Genomic DNA, 26486 nt, shown 5'->3' on the forward strand with positions numbered 1-26486 from the left:
AGATCGAGGCATCTCTTGAACCAGCCATAGTCAACTGGATCAGCAATTAGATAGTCCTCTTTGTGGCAAGTCATGGAGTGTATTATTATGGCTATGAAGGGTAGACCAGTACAACTTGTGGTAGAGTAGCCAACAATAAGGTTGTATGATCAAGTAGAGATGATACCAGTCACAACAACATTGGTTTGAAATTAATTTCTCAGAAAGTGAAAAGATAAAGCGACATACTGTCAAAGTGAAGAGCCCTGAGAAAAAAAAATAGTTTGGGGTTTCCATGATTTTATTTAACTGTATCTATTTAACTTGTGTATTTCTTGAAGCTATATCAGCCTTGCTAACAATATGCTCTCTATTGAATATTTTTTTTTTTGTTTTTTTTTTTTTCAAATAAACCAATGTTCATGCAAACAAAAAAAAAGGTCATTGTGCTTTACATTTACTTGAGTGGCTTTTTTCTCGGACCGTCAAATTATCCACTACCCATCTTCATCTGCCCAATGAAAATAGATGGCGAACCTCCCCGCTAAAATCAGTATTTTTTCTTTCTCTCATACTCCCCCTACTCTTTCTTTTGTTATTGTATTATATATGTCCTTATTACGTTTATTTACCACTAAGACTTTATTTAAGCCTAATGCTATAAGAACCTTCTCCACTACACCAAGTATGAAGAAAATTATTATTCCCACCAACTCATATTTATTCTCGATAGGCATGTTTCACGGTAAAGAAGGTATCGCTCGCGGTGAAGGGTAAGCAAGGGATAGTGCATGATGTCAACCTTTATTGATTTTGGATAGCCCATACACAGTTCATTTTGTTACATCTGAAGGTGAAACAATTGATGTTAAAGCAACGAAAGGAGATACCATGTTGGATCTTGCTCAAAGATACGATATTGACCTTGAATGTAAGCCAATAGCAAAGAGAGAGAGAGAGAGAGAGAGAGAGAGAATGGGTCATTAACCGAGAGAAAAAATAGGTGCTTGTGAAGGATCACTGGCATGTTCGACTTGCCATGTTATTTGTGATCCAGAATATTATGATAAAATGGAAGAACCTTCAGATGAAGAGAATGATATGCTGGATTTAGCTTTTGGTTTGACTGAAACGTAAGTTGTGTCAGTGGAGATTCACAGTAATTGATTGAATTAGATCTCGTTTGGGCTGTCAAGTTGAGATGAATGATGAATTAGATGGAATTACAGTTCGCATTCCTTCAGCGACTAGAAACATGAGAGTTGATGGTAATTTCTAGAGAAGAGTGCGTATATATTATTTATACTTCTATTACATAGGTTCCAAGCCTACCCATCATTAAGAAGTGTGAAGATATAGATAGATAGAAAACATTCAATTTGAATAAAAGGTCAATTTTGAATTTAGATACATTTATTTTTCGACAATATTAAATTCATTGATCATAGACTGCAAATACTGTGATTTCATTGGCAAATAATCCAAAAGCATTTCGAACTTTGTTATGACCGCCTAAAAATGAAGAAGTGTGAAAAAAAGGGGAGGTAGTCTAAATCAGAAGTCGATTCGTAAATACACCCTGAGGAAGGGTGAAGAAATTCTACTCTCCAGCATTTTATTGTTCGGCAATTAGCAATGTGATTCTAAAGGAATTACTTACTAAAGGAGGTTACGGATATAAACGACACAAAAGAGAGGTGTTAGTCAATGATATTAAACATCAAAACAGCTGTTTGATCCAATTTACCTTGAGACCCAAAAAAAAAAAAAAAAAAAAAAAAAAAAAAAAAAGAATCAAATGTACGAATTACAGTGGACTCGGACGGGCGATTAAGCAGCATTATTGTTGTGGAAAACCTTGATGATGAAACAAAAATGTTTCTATATTCTATATGAACCCTTCGTACATATGATCCAGTTTCGCCTCTCTGCGTTTGAGATACTAAGAAACATATATTGAACATTTACATAAAAACTTTGTATAGTCAAGAACTTGGTTATGTCAAATGACATACGATGCGTGTTCAGAGAAGTGAAAAGTTCTCCCATTGTTGTATATTGATAGCATAATTATTTTCTTTAATAGAGTTAGCTTTGATAAAATAGGTGAGCAATGATTCAGATTTTTAGACTGTGACATTTTCATATCCTTTAAAAAAGCAAATTATACCAGCTTACGTACGTTTCAAACGTTTTTTTTTTATTGCGATTAACAATTTTAAGCTTTTTGTCAAGAGCATCAAAGGCAGCAAGAGTAAGTCGGAATCAATGAAAAAGGCGTGGGCTTTTGCAAACATTATTATCAACTAGCCCTTTTCCAAGACGGTTGAAAAATGGGACATAGTCAACTTCAAATAGGAACATTACACCCACTCTAGTCATTTTTTTTATCTTTTTTTTATTGTACTAAGAGAATTAGAAAAAGTAAGTAAACCATAATAATACCATTCAACAAACTCAATAAATCTATTATCAATTACCATAAGCTATAGTTCAATTCTATCTTTAGTCATTTCCCGTATAATAGATTTGCCCAAATATTTCACTGTAAAAAAATTTGGACCTATGCAAGCTTTGGTAAGTTTTTTTGGACCTACAACTATGGTTTGGCTTGGAAAAGGGCTAGTTATTATCAAAGATAACTACGAGGTAGGATCATTTCATTATGTTTTTGAGCTTATTCTAAAAGGGGTTATTAGATATTAACATCGCCGCCTTTTATCAATTATTGGAACGTTCAAACTGCAAAGCTAACTAGATCAAAATTAAAGACTACAGATATCTAACAAGCATTGATGCAGGCGCAAGTCTATGCTGATATTGTTGCAGAAGAGTCGTCTAGTAGTGACGAAAGTGAAGGTTCAGAATATCAGTACAACGATTCTACGCCATCTTCTTCTAGTAGCACAATGAATGATTATGATCAGACGAAGCAGTATCTGACGCACGATAAAGATACGTATCATTACAAGCTGAAAGAAAACTCTGTTTGGTGACTGAATAATTATGATGTATCTCAAGCATTTTTTCGACTATCGTGATGCAGCTATCAGTAAGGCTGAAGGCTTGAAAACGCTGAACGATCACGAACAACTGGCTTTAGATGGAATAATGTTGATCGATAACAGCTTCGTAAATACCGATATCGTAGATTACGAGGAAGCACAAAACGTTCTTAATGATATTGATCAAGTTGCTGATTTCAAAATTGCTCCCATCATTAAACTCGCTTCTAGAAATATTAATGTCACTGTTATCAAGAAATACATTAAGAAGTACGAAGATGAATATCCCTCAATGACACTTCTATTTGTAGAATCTTAAATAGATTAATGGACACCTATTCTGTTGATTACTGTACTGACCATTTTAAATGAAGCAACTCTAGCCAGAGATACAGTCGACACTTCCATTAAATCATTCTTTCCAAATAGCTCATCAACGAAATGAAAGAGCCGATTTCTCAGTTGTGTGGATCAAAACCAGTCATCTTCTGTTGTCACTAGAAGCAAAATCCAACTAAACGAAGCATATCAATGATATACTCAAGTTGTGTAGAGAGCTTAAAAACTCCATGAAGGCAATGAATGATGATAGTCACTCTGCTGTTTATGTTTGTGGAGTTCTGATGAAAGGGAATCGTTGGCGTGTATATTGCATGGACCACGTATTTGACGGGCTGTATCGTGTTGTGTTGCTCAAAAGTGTCCTTTTCCCTAGTGATTGTTACCAAATGCACCAACTATTACCCACATTTCCTTTTCAAAGCTTGTAAACTATACGTACTAAAACTGCGAAAACCTCTTTTCTGAGAAGTATAAATATAATGCCACGAATTACCAATTCAAATGGGTGATGGTGAATCTTCAACCCAAAGTAGGCAAGTAATTCACACAGCTCTTAAATTCAGACTATTTTTTCTTATGTCAGGTACATCTTCAAACAACATCTTTGACGAGATCTGTAAATGGTATAATCGAGTTGGACATACAAGACGTTCTAGTTAGCAATGTGGAGAAAGACTTTTTCGAGTTCGAAAACAACAAAGCGACAATAATATTGAGCGAAATAGTAGCAGTAGCAGAAGCTCGCTCAGAGTGAAGGTGGTGATAGCGATTCTGAACCTACAAACCCTTATACCAATAATGGTACAAACACGATTGTGCAGTATTACAGCTCTAGATTTATGGTACGCAAAGCATTTCAAAGCGAGAACAGTGGTGATATAGTAGTACCTCGTAGCGAGCAGATGAACTTGCATGAATTTGGAAAACTTTTCCACCAGTATGTTGTTGATATGTATGCAAAGATGGAACAGCAGCGTTTAAATTATATAAGACACAATCAGAGCTCCCTCCGTGCTGAGGTGTATAACGGTCTTCGAGATGCAATTCGCTTGGACGATACCGATATGAGCTCAATTGGAAAGCGAGTGGTTCTGCCTTTGACCTTTGTTGGTGGTCCACACTTTATGACTCTGCTATGAATTTGGGTGCGTCGTTTTAGAAAGGCTGATTTTTTCATTGCTTTTACTTGCAATCCTACATGGCCAAAAATTACCAATGAACTTTTAGTGAATCAAACGGTTGCTGATAGACCAGACCTTTGTGCACGCGTGTTCAATTTGAAGCTTAGAGCTTTACATTATTAAAATTCTGTACTGGGGAAAGTTGTTACATACGTTTATTCTATTGGATTTCGAAAGCTTTTCCTATTAGACATTGCGGATAAATCAAGAAGTACAGATAAAATTGTTTCTGCTAAGATTCTGGATCCTCTTGCATACAAAACTATATCAAAATGTATAGTCTATGTGGTTTATTGATCCTTCCTCTCAGTGTATGAAGAACGGTAGGTGCAGCAAAAAAAAATATCCTTTTGTTTCTTAACGAAGAGACAACTGTCGGTAGTGCAGGTCTTAGTGTCAATGCAACATAAATGTACTTCATTTACAAGCTAAATTGGATGGATTTTTATCCAATCAAAGAGTACCAAAAATCAGAACTTGAGAAGCTCAAATTAAATCAAACTTAAAAGCGCGTTCGGTTCCTTTTTTTCTTCTTTCTTTCCTTCTTTTTTAGCAATGTCGAGTAAAATTGTTCTATTAGTGCTAGCTTTTGTTTGTTTAGTCAAGACAATCTCGGCTGTAAGTGTTGATATACCAGCGCATGAGAACGAATGTTTCTATGAAGACCTTAATTATGGTGATAAACTGTCTCTTACATACCAAGTAAAGCACATCTTAATCAGGATAGTTTCTCCTTCTCTAACTCGCTTATATATAGGTAGGAGAAGGTGGAGAATATGACATTGATTTCTGGGTAAAGTGATTGCGATTAGTCATGTCAGGTTGCTGATCATCTTTGTTAGGTCTCTGATCCACAAGGCAACGTCGTCTTGAGCAATACGCGTGAAGACTCTGGCCATTTTACTGTGACAGCCACAATGCCCGGTAGACATATTTACTGTTTTTCCAACAAGATGTCTTCTGTCACAGCCAAATCCGTCAATTTCAATGCTCATATTAATCCCAAGAACGCTGTTGATGAAACAAGTAAGTAACATATTTATTTTTATCAAAGGCATTGGATTGAGCATATCATCAGATCATGAAGATCCTCTCAAAAACGAAATTGAAGAATTGGCTGAGAGTATTCTCAATATCAAGGCCGAACAAGAATACATTGTTGCCCGTGAGCGTAGACACAGAGACAGTAAGTTCATGCGAAAGACAACTTTTATCTAAGCGAACTCTAGCTGCTGAAAGTACAAATACCCGTGTCAAATGGTGGTCTATTGCTCAAATCGGCTTATTAATTGCAGTTTGTGCCTGGCAAGTCCATTATATTAAGCACTTTTTTGAAGTGAAGCGTACAGTCTAAAACAACAATAAATGCAAAAATGTGTACAATATAAATCATAGAGTTTTTTTATCATTCAAATACATGGAGAAACGATGGTTTCCATACTTCAGGCTTTATGTTTTAAGATTGCTATGTAACATATGACATATTACATTAACTAATTCAATAGCTTATACTCTCTTTCAGCAACATCAATGAAGCCCGTCTTAAAAGTCAGTGCTTACCAAATTGAAGACCAAATATCCCGAATTTTCACTTCTTCAAAATCTTTGTTTTGTTCTAGTATCAGCAGTAGAAAATTATCAAACTAGCAAGGAGTCAATTTGAGGATGGAGGATGTGAGACCTGCCCATCCTTTACTTGTATGTACCTTTTGCTTATTGTATATCGGACTTTGAATCCGAATGGTTTTCAGGAATTCATTTTTACAGATTAACTGTTTTGAGAACTATTTCAACGTAATGTGACATACCGGTTTATCTTAGGGTGTATTCCTCATTGCAAGTTCTTGCATTTTATTATGCCTTAAGTGTTTGATTCCCCTCTTTGCCCAGTTTGCATATCTTCAAAAGACTCAACCATCCACTTGTTATTCTACTGTCCAACTAAAGAAAAGGTATGACAGGAAATAATTCTCGAGCTCCTATGGCCTACCACATCCATCTCTGATATCAAAAGGCTCTTCTGTCCCTGGACTTCTCGTACATCTGGTACTGCCAATGGAAAGGAATCAAACCATATAGAATCCTCATAATGACTCTCACAAATTTGGCTTGCTCATATGAGATTTATCTTTGACAAGACCCCCATTGTATTCACAGCAATGTTTGCAGGCATCCGATTTAATGTTCGCTAGACCATTGAAGAGGATCAATGTCATTCAATCATGTAACTTTTTTTTTTCTCTTTCTATCTATTTTATTTTATTTTAGTTTATTTTGTTTAGTATATTTCGCCTTATTTTATTAGCTTTCATTTTAATAGCACCCGCCTCTTCACTTTGACTATTACTCTTAGTGTACGCGGCTCAATTAATAAACACAACTTAAAAAAAGAGACATGATGGACTAAAAATGTCTAAAAGTGAAGAGCTATCGAGATATTTCATAACAAAGTTTGTACAGTTTTCTAAGGTGCATTGAATGATATAAGGAACATAAAATGTTTATTACCAAAATTTTGGGGTATTCTTGTTGTTGGTCAATAGCGTACAATTTTTATAAGGCATTTACAAATCTAACACTTTCAGTGAATTTTATGAGCTCAGACGAGCATATCGTACTATTATATATCATAGTAAAACATTGCGGTATCAATCACAAATGGCGATTATTTAAAAATTAGAAAAACAACAAGGCTATCTACGGGTAAAATGAGAAAAAAATGATCAATTCAAGACTTGTGGCATTTTACAACAGAAGCGTTCCTTTATGTATACTTTGGCCTAGGACACTTGAAAGAAGTATCATCAAAGCGTTTTTATGCTGATTGTGAGCAAGAATCTATTCGATTTTGAGTGACAATTTGCTGTAGAAACACTTTCATTTGTAGAATACTTACAACACCATAGTCAGAAAACTGGATAGCAAAAATAGAGCAAGATGTATGTTCGACTTTGCTCAGCAAACATATGCTCGGAGAGACTTGCTAAAAAAGTATTTTTGTGTGGCGAATGACTCGGCCAAGCATTTAAAGGCCAGGCGACATTTAAAAAGTTTAGATAAGCAACTTCGTTACTATAAGCCGAAATGAATGATAACTTCAGAAAATAGAAAATGATCAGCAATTTTGCATGAATTGATGTGTAATCTTCCTAGTATATAACATTTATATATATATATATATATATGTTTCTGAACTCGATACTTCTGATCTGAGGTGTCAGTAAAAGTGACAGCTCATCAAAACATTATTTCCATAAACGGTTTTTACTCGCCGCATTTCTTCTAAAATATAACAATATAGTAACCCAGTTCCAAGTGTTTATATATATAAATACAGACTGTTCCTGTCCAGATCTCCTTTCTTTTTACCTCAATTGTGTTTTCAGTATAGTTCATTCAAACTATAATGGCTGATAATTCTTCAAGCGAAATCAATTCATATTATTACTTTCACTACAATCCCAGCATTCCTTTAGCAGTAGTTGCTGCTGTACTGTTTGGACTATTTGGGTTGTATTTGGCAGCACGCGTTCACAAGTTTCAAAGCCCAAGGTTCTTATATACTCTACCAATAACTGCCCTATGCGAATGTGTTGGCTATGCTCTTCGGATCAAGTCCCACGCGGAAACTACAACGACAATCTTCGTTATAATGACCTTACTTCTTCTGTTACCACCTGGTATTCTAGCACATCTCAACTATAGAAGCATTGTTAAAGTTATCCAGAAATCTCATGCTGAGCCCAAACATTTCTTTCTTAAGCCTGACTTTGTCATGTGGTTTTTCTCTGTAAGCAATAAAATCTCAATTATGGTACAATGCGCAGGCGGTGGGATCAAGTCCTCTGGTAAAATTAATCTCTCTGATGCAGGCTCTATCATTACACTTATTGGCTTTGCTTTTCAAATGTTCTTCTTTGCTGTTTTCTTATGTATTGCTTTCTTTATTTATCGTAGTGATGATTATGATTATTATGTCAAGGGCCAATCCAATCCTAAAAGAAATCTGCTCTACTGTTTATGTATCACTATTTCTCTACTAATCATTCGCTATATCTTTCGTATTGTTGAGTATGCTACTACTTATAATCACTCAGAATGGGCTTTTTATACATTTGATAGTCTGATGGTCTTGCTTTGCTTTGTTTGTTACTCTATCCTCTATATTGGTAAATATCTTCCTCTCGATGAACTCCAAGGTGCCAGTAGTCTCGGAAATGCACAAGAAACGTCAAACTTCTCACCCAATGAAGGTGCCGCATTCATACATGTGAAAGAATATGGACAAGCCTTTAATAAATAAACAATATTTGTTTATAACCAAAAGAAGCAATCGCTTTTAAAGTTAAAAGAGATGAAGCTCTTTCCTTGGGGTTTTCTTTATTTAGCTAACTTATAGAGGCGCTCTATCATCTTTTGAAGCTAGGATTTATAAAATTGATGTGTTTGAATTACAACTGTAGAACGTCTCAAGAGGTAGAATTCTGAAAAAAAAAATGCTAATGTTCACGAGAATTATATTCAAAGTAAATAAATAATCTTAAGCATTGACTATATATATAATAATGTTTAATATACAAAATACATAAAAAGACCGTTTGATTGTATCCATTCATTTGAGTTTGCCTTGCCCAAATGGCTGAACCTAACTTCTATCTGCTAATTAAAGAGACAATCCTGAAGAAAAAGTATAGAGTAGGCCCATTGAATTTCAAACAAATTACGCCACCTAGACATCTGTTAAGAGCAACATGCCGCATCCTTGAATCTGGCTCACAGACATGTAAAAAAGATCATCTGTACGACATAGGTTCTTAATCAGATACATTTGGTAAACAAGAACAAGTTTATCGACTAAATTTGGCATTGTGATCTTGACTTATCTTTTTTTCATGCATATTCACGTCTGCTCTAAAAGGGAGAAATTGCTCATTTCTGTATCATATGAGGCCTTTTTTTATGAACATGATTTCATTCCATTGCTTGGTTGTAGTAATTTTTCTTGTACCATATACCATCATTGCACACGTAACAAAAACACTTTTTCAAGTAAATATTTATTTTTCAGGAAAAATTAACACTATAAGCACACAATCATTGCATTTTGTGATACAATTTCACGGTAAGCAACATAGCCTAGTAATCACGAAGTGTGCGTCTATGTCTGCACCAAGGTAATAAATGTAATGGCCTTCGTTTTCATCACCTCTCATTGTATTGCACAAGTTGCTTATTTGTACAGGGAAGCTCTTGTGTTATTGTAATTGGGAACACGTACTTTAGTCAGTGACACAGATCGCTTTATGATAATTGAGTAACCATTTATGCATAACGTCTTGATCCGTTTTTAGTCAAAAGAAACATATTTGGAATAGCCTGCTTAATACTTCAATACAGAGTGTTTGATGAGTTTGTGTTGCCTTGAAAATGCTAAGTGTATGCGTAAAGCATAGTATATATGTAATGCAGTATTGTTTGTTGGAAAGTATAGGCATATATACACATATGGAAACTAGCAAAAAAGAAAAGAAGAAACAACATCAGCTTTCTTGGTAAACTGATTGGCTTATCCTTCGCATGTTAATAAAATCAAGTACTAGCTTATCTGCAGGTCTCATAGTTGATATGTACTTGTACACAAACATGCTTTCAACGTCAATAGCTATAGTTCACGAAAAAAAACATTAAAGGCAAAGCGTTATTTTTAAAGTAGAAATTAAATCTTTTTTTTTTATTCAATAGTAATCATAATCAAGCAATAAGTGACCAAATCTTCCTATGTATGTTACATTACCGTACAGATACATATCAAGGTTCAAGACAAGTCATTTGTAGCACTGTAGATCAAATTCTCTTTTCATTTTCAGCTAATTTACCATCATTCAACTTTATTTGGTACTCCTTTCACTCAACACACTGTTGTGTCAAATCTACCAAAAAAAGAAGTATTGGATGAAAAAAGAAATCGATTCGTTTGACACTTTTATATAAAAAGAGACAGCGTCTCAAAGGATTTGTTACTTCATTCAAACAATAGTTCTTTCCTTTTCTCAAAAAATGAAGTTTTCTCTTGTCTCCTCTTGTGTCGCACTCGTTGTGATGGCCATGGCAGCCGAAGCAGCTCCTTCTGGCAAGAAGCTTACCATTCCTTTGAGCAAGAACGAAAACTACAAGCCCAATGCTAAGGCTGCTCTCGCCAAAGCAAAGGCCAAGTACCTCAAGCATGTTATTAACCCTCTTCACGGTGTTCCTTCCAATGTCACTACAGATGGTACTGGTACTGTTCCTGTCACTGACTACGGAAATGATGTTGAATACTATGGTGTTGTTGGTATTGGTACTCCTGAACAGAAGTTCAAGTTGGATTTCGATACTGGTTCCAGTGATCTTTGGGTTGGTAAGTGGGCATTGTTTTTATCAACTAAGCTTAACGGTCTTTTTTTTGTTTGTTTGTTTGTTTATAGCTTCTACCTTGTGTTCTTCTTGCACTGGTCAAAACCGTTACGATTCCTCCAAATCTAGCACCTACAAGGCTGATGGTCGTGCTTGGTCTATCTCTTACGGCGATGGCTCTACTGCTGGTGGTGTTCTCGCAACAGACACTGTCAACTTGGGTGGTCTCAAGATCGCTGGTCAAACAATCGAATTGGCCAAGAAGGAATCCAGCTCTTTCTCTAGCGGTCCCAACGATGGTCTCTTGGGTCTCGGTTTCGATTCTATCACTACTGTCAGCGGTATCAAGACTCCTGTTGACAACTTGATCAGCCAAGGTTTGATCTCTTCTCCTGTCTTTGGTGTCTACCTCGGTAAGGCCTCCAATGGTGGCGGTGGTGAGTATGTCTTTGGTGGCTACGATTCCTCTAAATTCAGCGGTGCTTTGAAGACTGTCCCTGTCAGCAAGTCTCAAGGTTACTGGGGCATTACTATTGGTGGTCTCTCTGCTGGTGGTAAAACTGTCGCCAGCTCCTTCTCTGGTATCCTTGATACCGGTACCACTCTCTTGCTCTTGACTGACGCTATTGCTGACAAGGTTGCTGCTGCCTATGGTGCTACTGAAAACAGCGATGGTACCTACCTCATTGACTGTGACACCTCTAGCTTCTCTCCTCTTGTCTTCACTATTAACGGTGCCACTTTCAAGATCCCTGCTTCTGACTTGGTCTTTGAAGATGATGGTAGCTACTGTTTCGCCTCCTTTGCCAAGGGTGGTCTCAGCTTTGCTATTTTGGGTGACACCTTCTTGAAGAACAACTATGTTGTCTTTAACCAACAAGTTCCTCAAGTCCAAATCGCTCAAATTTAATTCTCTTCTTTTTTCTTAGAGTACTTTAATTTATCTTTATTTATTTATAAACCCTTATGGTTATGTAACATATCAATACAGTGCTTGCACTCTCAATTTAACTTTCTTTCTTTCTTCTTTTTTTTTTTTGAAAAAAGATTGCTTACTTGCTTGCTTGTGTGAGGTTAAACTACTTAGATGTTTGACCAGGTTTTTAGACATAAATTAATCAAATCAGCAATAAAGGTTATTTGTTTAAGCATTTAGGAAAGCAGTTGATAGAATACTGAATGAAGCTCTGCAAATACTCGATAGGCTGATTAATGAAAAAAGTAACAGCTCAATTGCTTTGATCATCTATTGAGAGATAATAATGTGATTGAAGAAAAACATTACAAGGTTCTATGTATGACAAAACGTCAAAACACCAAACTTGAGAACCTGACAAAAATAATGTTAGTGCTTTTGGCGATTCTTTACTAGCTTCATATCTAGATTTTATATAACTGCAGCCATATTAAAATACGTGCAGCATTTAAAACAACATTTGCCAAAAAACTCAAATTACGAAATGAGATAAACAAAAGAATTAAATTACAGTACCAAGGTAGAATAAATGCTTTATTAGTGTCGCAAAATGAGGCCATAGGATTTCAGAATGAAGAACGAAACAAAAGAAGGGTATGTATTCTTGAATTTGATTTGCCACAGTACTCTTAAAAATTAATGTATTACCAATATTGTTTGCTGAAATGGATACAGACAAAGAAGTGGATGATTACGCAGACAGGGAGGAAGAGGATATAGTGGATGAGAAGAAGTATGAGGTATTAGTGAACGATAGTGATGAGGAAAATGATTCTTTCAGAAGCAGTATCGGCCTTTAGGTAGAGCCATCCAATATAAGCTATGTCTGTATAATGTAATAACTTACTCGATTACTCTACGTAGATTCGTTTTTCAAAAAGAAAAGGCATTTTGTTTGTAGAAAATAAACATATTTCTTAAATGTAAAGCCTTCAGCTTCTATTCATCTGCTTGTTTGACAATATAAATTAGAGTTATACAAAATGTACGGAGGGCTTGTAATCCATGCATGCATGCATCATGACAGCTCAGCCATTCTTAAAGCACAAGAAGGCTCACACTATCACTAAACCGCTTGCTTATGTAAGCTTATATACCCCGCAAGTGATTTGATAGATGAATTTTTAGAAATTTCTGGAAGGTACATCCATCATATTCCCTGTAATAATTGCTCCATGAAATCAAAGTGAAGTTCGGTTGAAGAGACCCCCATATAACACTTGATAAAGCTTAATGTTTTAAGGAGCCCTTGTTAAAAAGTTCATCGCATAAAAACAAATTCTAAATAATCAAAGGCTACTTACATATTTTATCCATAGAACACTTCTTTGGTACATTATGAATTATCATTAGACACTGTTTATAGTGCAGATTTATTCTTTTTTATTATCGCTTTTTTTTTAAAAATACAAACTATCTAAATCATGTCATTCTTTCAGGTCTTTTATTCAGTCACTTTGGCAAGGATTTCAGAATCACGGAACAACAAATATTCCTATCATGCCATGAGTTTCCTTGTCTTTTTTTAATCTTATTTAAACTTACTTGTCCTTCTACTTTAACAGGGTTACCACCGAAAGGAGGAAGGATGACCTTATCACCTGTGTTGACTTGAAGAGGAATATGTTTACCTTCTTTGTCAAGAGCACCTTTACCCACTGCAACAATATAACCTTCATTCAAGGCTTCTTGAGCCTTCTCAGGAATAAAGATACCAGAAGCAGTTTTCTAATACCATATGTGAATACATGAAAAACACATAATGGTTTTACTTACTTCTTGAGCTTTGACACGTTGAACCAAGACACGGTCAAGGAGAGGAACAAAGTTCTTGAGTTTAGTAGCAGTGGACTACGATATATGTCAACACCCTACGTACTTGCTAAACTGTTTTGCTTACCATTTTTTTTCTTGTTTTTTGAGTGTGAGGAAATGAAAAGAAAGAAAAAGAAAAAAAAAAAAGACAAACACCTCTTTAAAATAAACATTTGTTCCCACGCTTAGCCAATCGAATTTGTGCGGCTCAACAAACACTCGTTCCGCTCCATGGTACTCGACATAAAGTTCACCATGGCAACAGATTACCAGGATAAAATTTCATGCTTTATGTAAACACACTTCCAAATATTTCATGCATGCACACCCAAAATTAAACATAGTTCAAGCATGACTTACAAAAAAAAAAAAAAAGACTGGCCTATGTTGAAGTCCCGCATTTTTCATTCTTTTTCTTTTTTTCATCATATGAATAAAAACCTCGCTCATCTCATTACACACTGGACTCCTTCCAATATTCTATCTAAGGAAGGAAACGCAAATAAATTCTGTTTGATTGTGCTCAACCAACCTATCCATCATATCAATACGTTTAGCCACTTGTGGAAGAATGGTACAACTATAAACGCGTGTCTCGTATGCTTATCAGGACTTTATAGCTTCTTTTCGATTCGTGGCAGACGGCGGGTCGAACCGTCTTTACGACGCATTTAAACATGACCCGCAAATTTTGGAACAGTAAGCAATTTACATATATAAAAGGCATAACATCCATTGTTTTGGATAGGCATCTTCCTGATGAAATACGAGGCGACCTTGATTCAATAAGACCTGATGTTCATGCCTATTATGAATCCAAGCAAGTCAAAATCACCAGAGTATCTGATCAAGACTCAACAGACTTTATGAAATGTGTTGCTTTATTACATGAAAAAGAAAAGACGCAAGGTCAAATTGTAAGTAACAAGAGAGTATAGCATGTTGATAATATCTTAGTATGATATTGTGGCAACACCTGCTTTTGGTGGAAGATTCGATCAAACCATGCACAATGTCAATTTACTCTACACATTAAATGATCAAAGTGAACGACGTACAATTTTAGTCAGCGATGAAAACTTGACCATGCTACTGGATAAAGTAAGTGAATCAAAGTATGTATAAGATCGTTAACTATTCTTAAAAAAGGGAACACATCATATACATTGTCAACCAACATTAGAAGGTAAAGTTATGTACATAGATTATTTTTACAAAGAAAAAAAATAGGTCCGATATGTGGTATTATGCCTATCGGTTATCCCGCGACACTGACTACCAAAGGGCTAAGATGGAACCTAAGTAAGTATGGTGTAAGGCAACAAAATGCTTATTTTTCTTTTAAAAATAGCTGACACAAAATGTCAAATGGGCGGCATGTTTAGTACATCAAATCAGATAGAAGATAAACTTATTGAAGTTATAACAGATGCTCCTGTTGTCTGGACAATCGAGATTCATCACAAATAAAATGGTTGGTTCCTGAATACATCAAGTGGCGCTTAAATATTCTTCTTGATATCTGATAAAATAGATATCTTTTTGTTTGTGTTCTCAAGTGTTACTTTAGCTCAAACATGCATTTTTTTTTTTGCTAAAAGAGTATTGTTTAATTAAGATCCTTACTACCTTTTGTTAGTTTCATATTAACATCTCTTATTCTCACCAAACTGATCTAGGATTCATTGTTTGAGTCACAAAACAGAAGTCTAAAGTTGACTCAAAAAAGGAAATTCTGCTAGTAATCTGAGGGTCTAGTTACACACTTTTTAAGTCTCAGAGCATCTTTTGATGAGAATTCGGGTTCAATAGACTTTCCTTTCTTTTTCTTTCTTTTTTATGAACCAATTCTATACATGTTACAAGAGCAACCACACATAACATCGTTAATGAGAAACGAAACACAGCCCTTTGAGCCCCAGGCAGAAGATATTTTAACAGATGAAGATTTACTTGATTTGTTTCGTATTGTCAAACAAGTCTTGCGTAAAAATCCAGATGCTGAAAAACTAGCCAAACTCTTGTTCTGTATGTCTTATGCCCTTGGCGATCATGTTAAATTTAGTAAATCTTGTCATGAAGACATGATTGTTTTTCAAGACCACCAATCCAATGTACATTCAGTTCGGTTACCAAGTACTTGTTGCTATGACAAACCTGCTTTAAAGAAATGGATTGATTCTTCTTCCGTTTCCACCACTTCTTCTTCATTAGGCCAATTACCTTCAGTTGCTCTCTTAACCAAGGAGTCGGCTGATCCCTTTTCTGTGCGCCCTTATACACCTTTCCATACAAGTCCTTTATACTCTCCTCTTTTACCGCAACCCATCGTTGATGTATCCGAGGTCCGTTATACACCTACGTCTGGCACGGTCATGGAGCCTCAAGAAAGAGGCTTTTATTACCAAGATGGACGCATTAGTCGAGAACCTATCTTACTTCAACGCTATGCTGAACAAGGCATCTTAACACAAGCATCCCTCACAATGAAAAAAAGAAAACGACAACCGGTAGATACGTCAGTCGAAGTCCATTCTTTATCAATACCCAACAAAAAACCCAAAATACCACACCGACACGGTGAATTTGAATCAAGACGTAAGTGTGTAAGAGAGAGAGAACTCCAGGCGACTAACCTATTACCACAGGAGACGATATTATTCATCGTATGCGAATTATTACGATGGCAGATCTAGAGCAAAAAGCACAAAGGTTACCACTCCAATTCACATTGGCTATTGATACTTCAATTTCACTGGGCAAACAGCCCGATTCAGTTTCGCACGATCAACTGGCTAAATTATTAGAACCTTCACTTCTTATTCTCACCAGCCATTCAAACATGAAACCTCATTTAGACAACGGAATGAACCAAAATGGCATTTATTACAATTCAGATTATTTTCGACTGTATCTTGCTTTCGAACAATTCCAAAAAGCGTTTTCAATCTTATTTCCTGAACAAGTTACTCAAGATAAGGATAAAGACCGAGAAAGGAATGCTAATATGAAAGCCTATCGTCCATGGATTGAGCCACTCTTGGCAGAGACCAACTGGGCTGCATTCCGAAGAAATATTGTAGTGGGTGAACGCATGATGCAACTCACTCAATCGGTTGGACAAGGCGTCTTGTTAATGACTAAAGAACTGAGTGGGTCTAAACTTCATTTGACGTTTACCAATAGCGAGTGGGATGAATTTATGCAGGGTCTAAGACCAGAACTTGTGAATGAATTTAAACAGAAGTTTGCAACATCTTTTTGGTTTTATGCCAATGGTTCGCTTGTGCCCTCTAAAGAAAGACAAATGTTAATTCATACATTTACAGTTGAAAAAACCATGCCTGGATGTGCAGAAGAATAAAAAAAAAAGTGTTACAGGGTATTGTACAAAGAAAATACACGATATTTTAAAATATAGAGTCTATTATTTGTGATTGTGTCGATCTATGAATTTGATTGGTTTTTTTTTGTTATTGAGGAAATAACTTTAAAGTAGTGTAACAAACATATTATTTTTTTCTCTTGTGTGTGAGTATATTATTGATTGCTTTGAGAGAGATTATGACTGTTTCTTTTAGTGAAATGCAAGAAAGAGTAGCAAATGCATGAATGGTCAGGTAAGAGAAGATAGACATTCCAAATGCTTGAAAGACATTTGCTATATCAACTCAAATGAAAACCAACATATAAGACAAAACATGCGTCACATTGTACTTGCAAAGAGCCTTTTTGTCATTCCTCTTAGCATTGCTCATTTCGAATGCTCGCGACATGAAAATTTTCTCTACTCATTTTTGTCTCGATGGCAATTCAACAACAAATCCAGGTAAACTCATTGAATACTATGAAATGCGCTTATTTTCAAATAATATTTTAACAACTTTACTTTTTTACACAGTAGACTCTTTCTCTTTACGGGTTTCAAGTGAACAGAAGCCAAAAGTGTCAAAGAAAAATAGTGTTTATAGCTTAAGCCTACATTGATCAACACACTTGGTTTCTATTCGGACAAACAATACAAACCACGTGCCCATGAATGACGCAGAATGTTTATATTAATTCAAAACACGTCCAATAAAATTAGGCCTATGATTGTCTTTTAATAGGCCTGAAACGCAAAGGGGATCTCTTTGTACACCATTTCTAGAATTAGTCTGGTGTATGTTAAAGAACACCTTCAGTTAAGAAAGCATCAGAAATATAGACAAACAATGAAGAGGGACTCTTTCTTTTTCTTCGTTTAATTTGTGCTTCTAAAAAGCCAAGTTTCTTGTCAGTACATCACTTGTTGAAATCAGCAGGACTAAAATAATCAAAGAGCACAGTGTACTTGCACACTTTAGACAATAAGTCTTTTGATTAAATTAACTGCCTCTGACACATTGTTTTCGGTCAAGAATGCTGAGTCCATGAATTGTTTGATATGTACATACTAGACTTTTTTTAGCAACATCCAGCTTTTGTTCTTCTTCCTTCCAATTCTTTTGCTATTTTGTAGATATGCATTTCAAATGAATGTGAATTGAGGGTTCTTGTGCATTGAAGTAGGAGACAACGAAAATCGTCGTGAAAACAGATTCACACTGTAGTACTTTTCTTCCGTCTGTAGAAGATTTTTCTTATTAAATGTATTTTTTGACCTTTGATGAAAGACTTCTTTCACTCCAAAAAGGGATCACTTTTGCGTAAATGTGCATTTCTTGAGAAAGAAAAAAGCATTGTATAATAAGAGGATAATTCTAATTGACCGCTTTATAACAATACAAATGAAACCAGTGATTCATTAAAAGAACACTGTAAAAATACTCTAACAACTATATCTACACGTCTTCTTCATTCAGTGTGCAATCTATTTCTGGAAATGCTGTATTTAGCAATGTATTTACTCTTCAAGATCAACTGAGTGCATTTAAAAGAGTTACACGAAGCGCCTTTTTATTTTTATATTGATGAATATTTTTCTTTCATTTTTTTTTTTCTTTTCCTTTCTTTTGTTTGTAGTATGTCAACCCTTGACACAAGCAGTAGTAATGAATCAATGATTGGACAAGATTTTGCTGCGAGCATTGTTGTTGCAGACTTGGCTATTCGATCCAGCACATTTATTCCTACTTCTCAACCCTCAACACAAGAAAGAAAATCAAAACGACGTGTCACTTTCAATCTAGATGATATTCAGATCCAAACTATTCCTGCTTATTCTTCTTCTTCATCTTCTTCATCAGATATATCATTTCAAGTTGAACGTATCTCAAAAAAGGAAAGTTATGATGCTCTGCAACAACGAAAGCAGTCTAGACGACATAAACAACCAGCCATAAAACCAGAATATTGGTATCCATTTGCTAAACATAGCTTGACAAGGCAGCCATCATTGCCTACCCTCAGGTCCCTGGAAATGACAGAACAATTGATTGCAGAATCCATTCAACGAGAAATGGCCCTCTATCCTCACTTACTACAGCATATACCTGGAAGAGATACACCTTCTTCATCTTCAACAAATAAAAGTTTATTAATCATAGATACAGATGAAGAAGAAGAAGAAGAAGAAGAAGAAGAAGAAGAAGAAGAAGAGGAAGAGGAAGAGGAAGAGGAAGTTGCTGGCCAACAAGACACTCTTTCCCTTGAAACAACATTATCAGATGATGATCCAATATGTATTCCATATGATAAACCGATAGAAAAACAAACAAGACATTCTCTTTTTGTTAAAGTAATTCAAGTAGATAACCTTGATCTTCCTATAGAGAATGGTAAAAAATATATATATATATACATACAACATGTCATTCATCCCATCATGGCTCTACAGATAACATCGATATTTATTGCACAATAAGATATAAAGACAAAGAAACCAAATCCCCTCATCAATCATTAAGGCATAACCTTCATTTTCAGCATGAAATGAGAATGCAAGTTAAGATACGAACAGAGACAGTAGAGAACTAAACGCATATATATATATATATATATCTTTTATAGTGATGATGTTGATCCTAATGAACAAGTAGCCATTACACTCCATATCACTCGAAAGAACACAACATGGTATCACAAGATAAAGCCTACTTTAGATCTTTATCGTTATGTACATGAAAAAGACGGGTCTGTCTGTCAAACAGTGTTTCAAGCAGACCAGTTTATAGACTCATCCAACATAGCAGCATTAATGTTAGTCAACAATTGGTATTCAACAGAACCCAGTTCATTACTCAAAAGAACATCGTCTATCATTAAAAAAAGACCGCAGTCAATAGCAAAAGAAAAGGCAGTAGGCAAGATTGTGATTCAATGTCTTGGTGTGAAAATGAAAGAAGAAATGAATTATGTGCCACACGATATGCAAGAAGCCATAGAAGCTACACTTGCAAAACGCTTTTATCAGACTGAATGGCAATCAGGCTATTTAACACAACTTGGAGGCAATACAGAGGTAAGTTCTTTCAAAGTCTATCTTTTCTCATATCATTTAGACACCCAAATACTGCTATTTTGTCTTAAAAGGAGCTGATTTGATTGCTTATGATCAAGATGAGCCCTTGTACAAAATACCACTGTCAAGAGCGACACGACTGATATGTGAAAACCGAATTATGTCTGAAAGACCTGCTTATCAATACCCACTCTTAAAGCCAGATACACTGATACATGAGCTCGAATCCATTCAACAAGACAATGGCAGGCCAATCAGTCTCACAAATCGATTTCAGCTGTTGTTTGGTGAACAGCAGATCCAGTTCAGTTGTGAATCTGTGGATGAACTCAATAAATGGGTCACTCTCTTAACAGTCATGCTTACTACTTTACCCAAACTACCTGATTGGATTCATATGTAAATACAGTTTATTTCATCCTACACTTTTTCTTCGTTTATCAGATGGTTTATTGCCTACAAATCGACCTAAACCCTATTATATATATAAAGATGAGTGTTTTGTGTAAATATCATTATTTCATTACTTTTAGCTTGTCTGCTAAATTGGACTTTTTTTCAGGTAGAGTGTATTCTTCCTTTTGTTCTTGGTCGGGTGAAATGATGTTTTTGGATATCCATGGTTTACTTATAATAGACGCTGTTGATTCTACATCAGAACTAAACTGACCAGAGTATTCTGACTTTGTATGTTGAGCTCGGGTAGAGGCAGGTAAAGAATAAAGTGAACTGTCTTCATCAGTACCCTTTAAAGAACAAGCAACAGAAGGTATAACTGGGTCTGAAGGAGGGGCCTTTTTCCACCACCACTTGATTGTATTGTTATTCATTTTGAAAAAGAAGAAAGAAAGAGACAAAAAAAAAAAGAGGTGATACTATTTTCACACACGTATGTATTTTTTATGCGAATAAAGCCAATGATAATGGACATTGAACAAGAGGACCAAAGAGAGATAGCCATGTCTTGATATAATCTTCTCGTTTGAATTTGAATGTGCTCATGGCAATGCGTGTATCGCAAGGGTGAATATACCAAAAGGGAGTACCGAGGACAGGGTGGTCTAACTGAGACAACCTGGCTTGGCTTAGTCTATCTATGTGCTGTGGTGATAAGGGTGTACCATCTAAATGAGTTGCTTTGAAATAAAGAACAGGTACTTGATATGAAGTCGAATAGACAATATGGTGTTCAAACTGAATCGCTTGTTTTGTGTGCGTATCTACTACAACAGTGGGATCATCAACTTCGGTTACAGATGTATCTGCATCAAGAGCATCTGATGGCAGGTCCATCCATACCAAACTGATTCTTTTAAGGAATCTCTGTTTCATCTAACAAGATCAATACGTTGAACTCATTATCTATATACTCACAATATCGTGCGATGTTTCCAATGTCCATTTGACATATTCAGACTCGCAAGCATTGGTTTGTTCATAAAATACCAACAGGCATTGGTCAAATTCAGTTCTTGTTGCTAAATAAGCCATTTATTGTGAAATGTACAAATTGGTATCAAATTCATCTTTTAAACTAAACTCAATATCACTTAACCAGGAACATAACCAGGCTTGTAAAGCCAAAGACTCATTGGCTTCATGTTGGAGTGTTTGAGCCCAGTGTTGATCGATAAATAAACGTATGATTTTCCAAACAATATTCATAGGTGGATTGTGTTGAGCATAGACTTGATTGATAATTTGATGGGCTGTCTCGATAGGGTTCAGAACAAGGCCTAATTGATGGCTGAGACGACTGTTGAGTTCAAGACTGTGTTTAGGTTCATTTATTGCTTGAAGAGAAGGCTGAACAGCAAATATTAATTCAGTCTTAATTTGGTTTAGTCGTTGTTCAAGTGTATCGATAAATAAAATAAGGGATGTTCTGCAGTAATCTCCAAAGATAAAGTCAGTGTTGCCCTCTCTTCTTTATTCCGTAGGCTTACCTTTCCCTGTAAATTGAAGTTGATGAATAGTAAGGAATGTCTCTGGTGCAGTTTCAATAATTTCATGAATAGTAGATTCAGTGATTCTGTCTACAATAGCAGTATAATGAGAAGTTAATTCTTCATTGATATGAAAATGATGTTGAACAGGAATGGCTGTTGATACTGCAATAAATAAGATAAAGAGTGTATAAAAGGATGGGAATAACATATTGAAAAAAGGGAGTAAAAAAAAAAAGAAGTGGAAGAAAAAAAAGTTGTTATTTAAATGCAAGTTAGCTTAGTGTTACTTTAACTTATTGGCAGGATATATTGATTCCCGGTAAAGGGAAATCTTTTTTATTTGTACTTTTCATAAAAAAGAGGTGCATGCTGTGATTGATTGTTTCATGACAAAGAAGGTAAAATTGTGCCTGAACCTATTAAATGATTTCCTTTTTTGAACTAGACAAAAGTGTTAAATAAAATATGGGTTTGGTTGTAATACATGCAACCCATTTATCTCTCTCCGTCAAGAAAGAAAAAAAAATTCATAAAAGACAATTCATTTCATTATTGGAAGTGTTTTGTAAAAAAAAAAAAAAAAAAAGGATCTAGACAACAAAAAAAATTCTACATGGCTTTTTTTTCTCGTTTTAGACATGTTATTCTAATCTCAACAATGAGTCATTCAATAATCGATAAAGAGAGAAAGCAACAGACAAAGCGGCGTATATCTTTTCTTTTTGACATTTTAATTTTTTTGTACAAAAAAGTACTGATTCCGAGGTTTATTTTTATGTTAACTTTTGTGCTATGTTCACCGTGAGAAAAACCGTAAAGTTTGTTTCTTTAAATCAAGACGATATATAAAAAGCAGAAAAAAAATTTTTTTTAAAGCACTAAACAGATTAAATCCCGCTTTCAATTCATCTCCATCTCTTTCTCTACTCTTCAATTAAAATGTCACCATTGAGTACTTGCTTAAATACCGAAAAGCCATTTGTTTATGACTTTACAAGCGATACAGCCACCATTCCAACAGATGAGATGTTTGATATCATGAAGGCTGCTTCCCGCGGTGATGATGTGTATCAAGTAAGTCTGAAAAGGATCTATCAATTCATTCATCATGATTAGACAGACGAAGATTGTAAAGCATTAGAGGACTATGTAGCTGAATTAATGGGACATGAAGCAGCCTTGTTCTGTGTCAGTGGTACACTCTCAAATCAACTCGGTCTTCGTTGTCTCTTGTTCCAACCTCCTCATTCTGTCCTCTGTGATTCTCGTTCTCATGTATTTAATTATGAATGCGGTGGTATTTCATACCATTCTCAAGCCAATGTAGTCCCTGTTGTTGCTAGAGGAACTTATATGACGGCTCAGGAAGTTGAAAGCCGTATCAACAAGGATTATCTCTGCGGTGCACCTACCAAAGGTAAAACGAAGATGCAATCTCATACATGTTTTCTAAAGGATAATGATAGTGATCTCTTTGGAAAACACATTAAGTGGTACCATCATGCCAATTGAAGAAATCCGTAAAATTCATGATGTTGCCCGCGCAAATAATGTTTTTATGCATATGGATGGTGCTCGTCTCTGGAATGCTTCTCAAGAAACTAAAACTCCTTTAATTGAATACGGAAAATACTTTGATACTATCTCCATCTGCTTATCCAAGGGTGCTGGTGCACCTATTGGTTCTATCTTGACTGGTACAAAAGAACTCATTACTCGTGCTCGTCACATTCGTAAAATGATGGGTGCAGGATGGAGGCAAGTATATTTATTTCGTTTTTTTTAGAAACTCATGTTGGCATCTATAGACAAGCAGGCATGTTAGCTACTGCAGCTCGCCACTGTATTAATACCGTCGTTCCCACCATGCCAGAAACACACGCCTTGGCCCGAAAACTCGGAACAAGCCTCCAATCCCTTGGTGTTCAAATCCTATTACCTGTAGAGACCAACATGATCTTTATTGACACGTCTCGTACAGGTCTCACAATAGCTGATTTTGCAGAAGCACTCAAGCTGAAAAACATCAAGATCTTTAGCAACCCCAGCACAACAACACGCCTTGTTTTGCATTATCAAATCACAGAAAAAGCTGTAGACGATTTTATTCAAGTGGCAACAGAATTAGTTCAAGCAAAACACAAGTCTGGATTCATTCCTCCCACGCATGTCGTTGACGTTTCTGTTGAAAGCGCTTATCCCACAGCCACGGTACAAACATAAAAAAAAAAAGGTTTATCTTTTGCCCAAATCATTCTCTTCTTCTTTTTCATTGACAACATTGATTTGAGAAATACCTGTGCTCGGAAGGGATTTAGACCGAGCCCGTGTTTGTTCTAACATTTGTTTACTTAACAAAAGCGAACGTACAGCAGCGGATTCGTTTTCTTTTTGTTGAGGCGTATCTATAGAGTGGACGGAATGATCCACATGGGTTGTGAGAAATTGATGTCGAATGCTATGACTGGAGGATGTCTTGCGCTTGTTTTTTTTTTCATTAGCCTGTGAATCATTCTGAAGCATGACGGATTTCAGTGTCTTTTGTGAAGGTGTGTCTGAATCAGAAGAGATGTCTACTTCCTCTTGATACACTGAGTTTCGTCTGAACCATCGTTTCTTGACAGAAGGAGGCGGTGTAACAACAGAAGACGCACTGGTACTAAAATGATCTGCTGTCACAACGAGTTCTGAAGGAGACGAATAAAGTTCCAAAAGGGATGGATAAGACGTATCTGGCGGCGTTTCTTTTGTGACAGTAGGATGTTCAAAAATACCACCCACGCCATCTGTCTGGAAAAAGACCATATCATCCATGTTGGGTAACACAAGTGTTTCTGCCAAGATCTCCTCTATCTTGGTCTGAATAGCTTTACTGACAACAGAGAATCCAATACGTTTTTCCCAAACCACAGGTTCCACGATCCATTCCATCTTGGGTTTGCGATAGAACCCTAGCCAGGCACGGTTGGTAGGTGGTTCTTTGATTTTGATCATCAGTTTGCCTTCAATGGATTTGAGGGTGATGGCCAGTACGAGATCAATACGGATCGGGGGCAATCTGTCAGAGTATTTCCATGTTAAGACAGTCTCGAGTTCCACACGAAAATGACCGTCATATGATAATTGAACGTCGCCTGTATATTCGCCTTGAGGACTTAGATGAATAAATCGAGGTTGGGTGATCTGAGGAGGACCATGGCCCCCATCCACTGAACGCAACGAAATCTCCTCTAAAAAGGGTGGTCGGCGTGCATTGAGTTTTTCAATTTTAGACAAAATTTTGTTGTAAAAGAATGATTTAGTACGTTCTGTCTTGTAAATGCCTAGAAAGATACGACCCAAAAGTGCATTAAACCATTGCATTTCAAACTGACTTGGGTTGCTATGAATGGTAGATATCAAATGATTCATGGCATCTTGATCAAACACAGTCGCATCTTTCGGTTCTGTTGCTTGTAAAGAGGGTTTATTGGCTTTTAACAGGGCAAAATACCAATCTTCTTTATCCACACTTCGACTGCAGTTAAGATAATATTCTTTTTGTTGTTGGGTATCTTCCAAGAACAACCGTTTCTTCTTTTTGAGTAAGATGCGACTTGATTTAGAGAAGAGTTCGTGGTCCTTGAGTCCATAGGGGTATATGTGTACCGTGTGGTTATTGACATGAATAATGCCTTTACAGTCTAACTGAAGTTCTGAATCGTACAAATATAATGTGTTGAACTTGAGTACAGCAAAGTAAGGAGGTGTAGGATGTTTGCTAGAAAGATAAGACTTCACAATAGTCCCAATGGACGTGGCTTTACCTAGTGTATGGATATGATCCACTTGAAGCCAGCCCACTTTATAGAACTCGTCCTTTTGGTTTTCCAAGACATCGACTGTTCTTTCAACGTGTTTTTTCTGTGTACTGAAATACAAAACGCACAATACAAGTGGAATCAAAGTCATGCCTCCAATAAGATAAGCAAGGAGCAAAGACAAATAATAACTGATCATATTATTACCATGACATATAGAAGAAAAAAGGAAAGAAAGAGATAACAGAGAGACTAATTTTTACATCATTTGCATAAGTTACACGAAAATAGGCTTTTTTCTTGTCATGCATATTATTTGTTGTTTTATTTCATATATTGCTGCTTTGTTTTATGTTTGAAATCTATGTAGCATTGATTTCACTTGGTTTATGTTGATATCAAGGACATATGAAAACAGCTTTGAAGTAGATAGAAATAAGGGGAAAAGGGAAGAAAGCGTTGTATTCATATTTTGAGTTTTGTTTATATGCTGTCTGAGCTAAACCTTTTCCCTTAAAAGGGTACTGGACCCCTCTTACAATACGAAAAAGATGATCTATCAGCCTAAATGAGTACCCGGCTTGAAGCTCTTATTCCAAAGGAC

The 26486-nt window shown here is 35.9% G+C and overlaps 13 protein-coding genes across 13 annotated transcripts; 9 read left to right on the plus strand and 4 right to left on the minus strand.

The window, feature by feature from the left end:
• Positions 1-491: 491 nt before the first annotated feature.
• B0P05DRAFT_562329 (2Fe-2S ferredoxin-type domain-containing protein) lies at positions 492-1385 on the plus strand. Its single transcript, XM_051580586.1, has 6 exons — positions 492-664; positions 713-752; positions 801-910; positions 983-1112; positions 1156-1247; positions 1299-1385. The coding sequence occupies exons 1-6, from the start codon at positions 508-510 to the stop codon at positions 1319-1321; spliced, it is 552 nt and encodes a 183-aa protein (XP_051430055.1). The 5' UTR covers positions 492-507; the 3' UTR covers positions 1322-1385.
• A 1389-nt stretch (positions 1386-2774) lies between these two features.
• Positions 2775-3303, plus strand: B0P05DRAFT_641572 (uncharacterized protein; the record flags this gene model as incomplete). The annotated part of the gene is made up of 2 exons (XM_051583779.1): positions 2775-2971; positions 3033-3303. 2 exons carry the CDS (start codon positions 2775-2777, stop codon positions 3301-3303), a joined length of 468 nt encoding a protein of 155 aa, XP_051430056.1.
• Positions 3304-5058: 1755 nt separating this feature from the next.
• B0P05DRAFT_562337 (emp24/gp25L/p24 family/GOLD-domain-containing protein) lies at positions 5059-5887 on the plus strand. Its single transcript, XM_051580587.1, has 5 exons — positions 5059-5209; positions 5265-5300; positions 5350-5533; positions 5586-5693; positions 5737-5887. Exons 1-5 carry the CDS (start codon positions 5063-5065, stop codon positions 5859-5861), a joined length of 600 nt encoding a protein of 199 aa, XP_051430057.1. The 5' UTR covers positions 5059-5062; the 3' UTR covers positions 5862-5887.
• Positions 5888-7946: 2059 nt separating this feature from the next.
• Positions 7947-8669, plus strand: B0P05DRAFT_446560 (RTA-like protein; the record flags this gene model as incomplete). Its single annotated transcript, XM_051573815.1, has 1 exon — positions 7947-8669. A coding segment is annotated over one exon (723 nt), but the record flags the coding sequence as incomplete, so codon positions are not given.
• A 1943-nt stretch (positions 8670-10612) lies between these two features.
• Positions 10613-11810, plus strand: B0P05DRAFT_479964 (rhizopuspepsin 2 precursor; the record flags this gene model as incomplete). The annotated part of the gene is made up of 2 exons (XM_051575097.1): positions 10613-10904; positions 10972-11810. 2 exons carry the CDS (start codon positions 10613-10615, stop codon positions 11808-11810), a joined length of 1131 nt encoding a protein of 376 aa, XP_051430059.1.
• A 1425-nt stretch (positions 11811-13235) lies between these two features.
• B0P05DRAFT_518515 (chaperonin GroS) lies at positions 13236-13805 on the minus strand. The gene is made up of 4 exons (XM_051575725.1): positions 13777-13805; positions 13653-13727; positions 13422-13604; positions 13236-13371 (listed from the first exon to the last, which is right to left on the minus strand). Exons 1-4 carry the CDS (start codon positions 13777-13779, stop codon positions 13321-13323), a joined length of 312 nt encoding a protein of 103 aa, XP_051430060.1. The 5' UTR covers positions 13780-13805; the 3' UTR covers positions 13236-13320.
• A 312-nt stretch (positions 13806-14117) lies between these two features.
• Positions 14118-15284, plus strand: B0P05DRAFT_562348 (thiamine Pyrophosphokinase 1; the record flags this gene model as incomplete). The annotated part of the gene is made up of 7 exons (XM_051580588.1): positions 14118-14265; positions 14312-14390; positions 14440-14608; positions 14649-14792; positions 14841-14877; positions 14922-14993; positions 15043-15284. The coding sequence occupies 7 exons, from the start codon at positions 14121-14123 to the stop codon at positions 15159-15161; spliced, it is 765 nt and encodes a 254-aa protein (XP_051430061.1). The 3' UTR covers positions 15162-15284.
• A 263-nt stretch (positions 15285-15547) lies between these two features.
• B0P05DRAFT_479987 (uncharacterized protein) lies at positions 15548-17055 on the plus strand (the record flags this gene model as incomplete). Its single annotated transcript, XM_051575098.1, has 2 exons — positions 15548-16289; positions 16340-17055. The coding sequence occupies 2 exons, from the start codon at positions 15548-15550 to the stop codon at positions 17053-17055; spliced, it is 1458 nt and encodes a 485-aa protein (XP_051430062.1).
• A 1570-nt stretch (positions 17056-18625) lies between these two features.
• B0P05DRAFT_600462 (uncharacterized protein) lies at positions 18626-20549 on the plus strand. The gene is made up of 4 exons (XM_051583229.1): positions 18626-19450; positions 19510-19612; positions 19683-20133; positions 20174-20549. The coding sequence occupies exons 1-4, from the start codon at positions 18697-18699 to the stop codon at positions 20534-20536; spliced, it is 1671 nt and encodes a 556-aa protein (XP_051430063.1). The 5' UTR covers positions 18626-18696; the 3' UTR covers positions 20537-20549.
• Positions 20550-21033: 484 nt separating this feature from the next.
• B0P05DRAFT_479938 (uncharacterized protein) lies at positions 21034-21426 on the minus strand (the record flags this gene model as incomplete). The annotated part of the gene is made up of 1 exon (XM_051575096.1): positions 21034-21426. The coding sequence occupies one exon, from the start codon at positions 21424-21426 to the stop codon at positions 21034-21036; it is 393 nt and encodes a 130-aa protein (XP_051430064.1).
• Positions 21427-21624: 198 nt separating this feature from the next.
• Positions 21625-22290, minus strand: B0P05DRAFT_575633 (uncharacterized protein; the record flags this gene model as incomplete). The annotated part of the gene is made up of 2 exons (XM_051581659.1): positions 21625-22028; positions 22080-22290. The coding sequence occupies 2 exons, from the start codon at positions 22288-22290 to the stop codon at positions 21625-21627; spliced, it is 615 nt and encodes a 204-aa protein (XP_051430065.1).
• Positions 22291-23021: 731 nt separating this feature from the next.
• B0P05DRAFT_581913 (pyridoxal phosphate-dependent transferase) lies at positions 23022-24305 on the plus strand (the record flags this gene model as incomplete). Its single annotated transcript, XM_051582147.1, has 4 exons — positions 23022-23156; positions 23199-23499; positions 23597-23840; positions 23891-24305. The coding sequence occupies 4 exons, from the start codon at positions 23022-23024 to the stop codon at positions 24303-24305; spliced, it is 1095 nt and encodes a 364-aa protein (XP_051430066.1).
• A 540-nt stretch (positions 24306-24845) lies between these two features.
• On the minus strand, positions 24846-26063 carry B0P05DRAFT_447911 (putative integral membrane protein conserved region-domain-containing protein; the record flags this gene model as incomplete). The annotated part of the gene is made up of 1 exon (XM_051573838.1): positions 24846-26063. A coding segment is annotated over one exon (1218 nt), but the record flags the coding sequence as incomplete, so codon positions are not given.
• Positions 26064-26486: the final 423 nt, after the last annotated feature.

This window comes from Gilbertella persicaria (assembly GCF_025201335.1).
Source record: "Gilbertella persicaria strain CBS 190.32 chromosome Unknown B0P05scaffold_64, whole genome shotgun sequence".
NCBI lineage: Eukaryota > Fungi > Mucoromycota > Mucoromycetes > Mucorales > Choanephoraceae > Gilbertella > Gilbertella persicaria.

Bases quoted from the DNA above. Each gene is read 5' to 3' on its own strand.
- B0P05DRAFT_562329 (XM_051580586.1), top strand. From the start codon at position 508: ATGGCGAACCTCCCCGCTAAAATCAGTATTTTTTCTTTCTCTCATACT. The intron at 665-712 runs GTATGAAGAAAA...TATTCTCGATAG, and splicing joins AACCTTCTCCACTACACCAA to GCATGTTTCACGGTAAAGAA. The intron at 753-800 runs GTAAGCAAGGGA...GATTTTGGATAG, and splicing joins GGTATCGCTCGCGGTGAAGG to CCCATACACAGTTCATTTTG.
- B0P05DRAFT_562337 (XM_051580587.1), top strand. From the start codon at position 5,063: ATGTCGAGTAAAATTGTTCTATTAGTGCTAGCTTTTGTTTGTTTAGTC. The intron at 5,210-5,264 runs GTAAAGCACATC...GCTTATATATAG, and splicing joins AACTGTCTCTTACATACCAA to GTAGGAGAAGGTGGAGAATA. The intron at 5,301-5,349 runs GTAAAGTGATTG...CATCTTTGTTAG, and splicing joins AATATGACATTGATTTCTGG to GTCTCTGATCCACAAGGCAA.
- B0P05DRAFT_518515 (XM_051575725.1), bottom strand. The intron at 13,605-13,652 runs GTAAGTAAAACC...ATATGGTATTAG, and splicing joins AACGTGTCAAAGCTCAAGAA to AAAACTGCTTCTGGTATCTT. The intron at 13,372-13,421 runs GTAAGTTTAAAT...ATGGCATGATAG, and splicing joins CTGTTAAAGTAGAAGGACAA to GAATATTTGTTGTTCCGTGA.
- B0P05DRAFT_600462 (XM_051583229.1), top strand. From the start codon at position 18,697: ATGTCAACCCTTGACACAAGCAGTAGTAATGAATCAATGATTGGACAA. The intron at 19,451-19,509 runs GTAAAAAATATA...ATGGCTCTACAG, and splicing joins TGATCTTCCTATAGAGAATG to ATAACATCGATATTTATTGC. The intron at 20,134-20,173 runs GTAAGTTCTTTC...CATATCATTTAG, and splicing joins AACTTGGAGGCAATACAGAG to ACACCCAAATACTGCTATTT.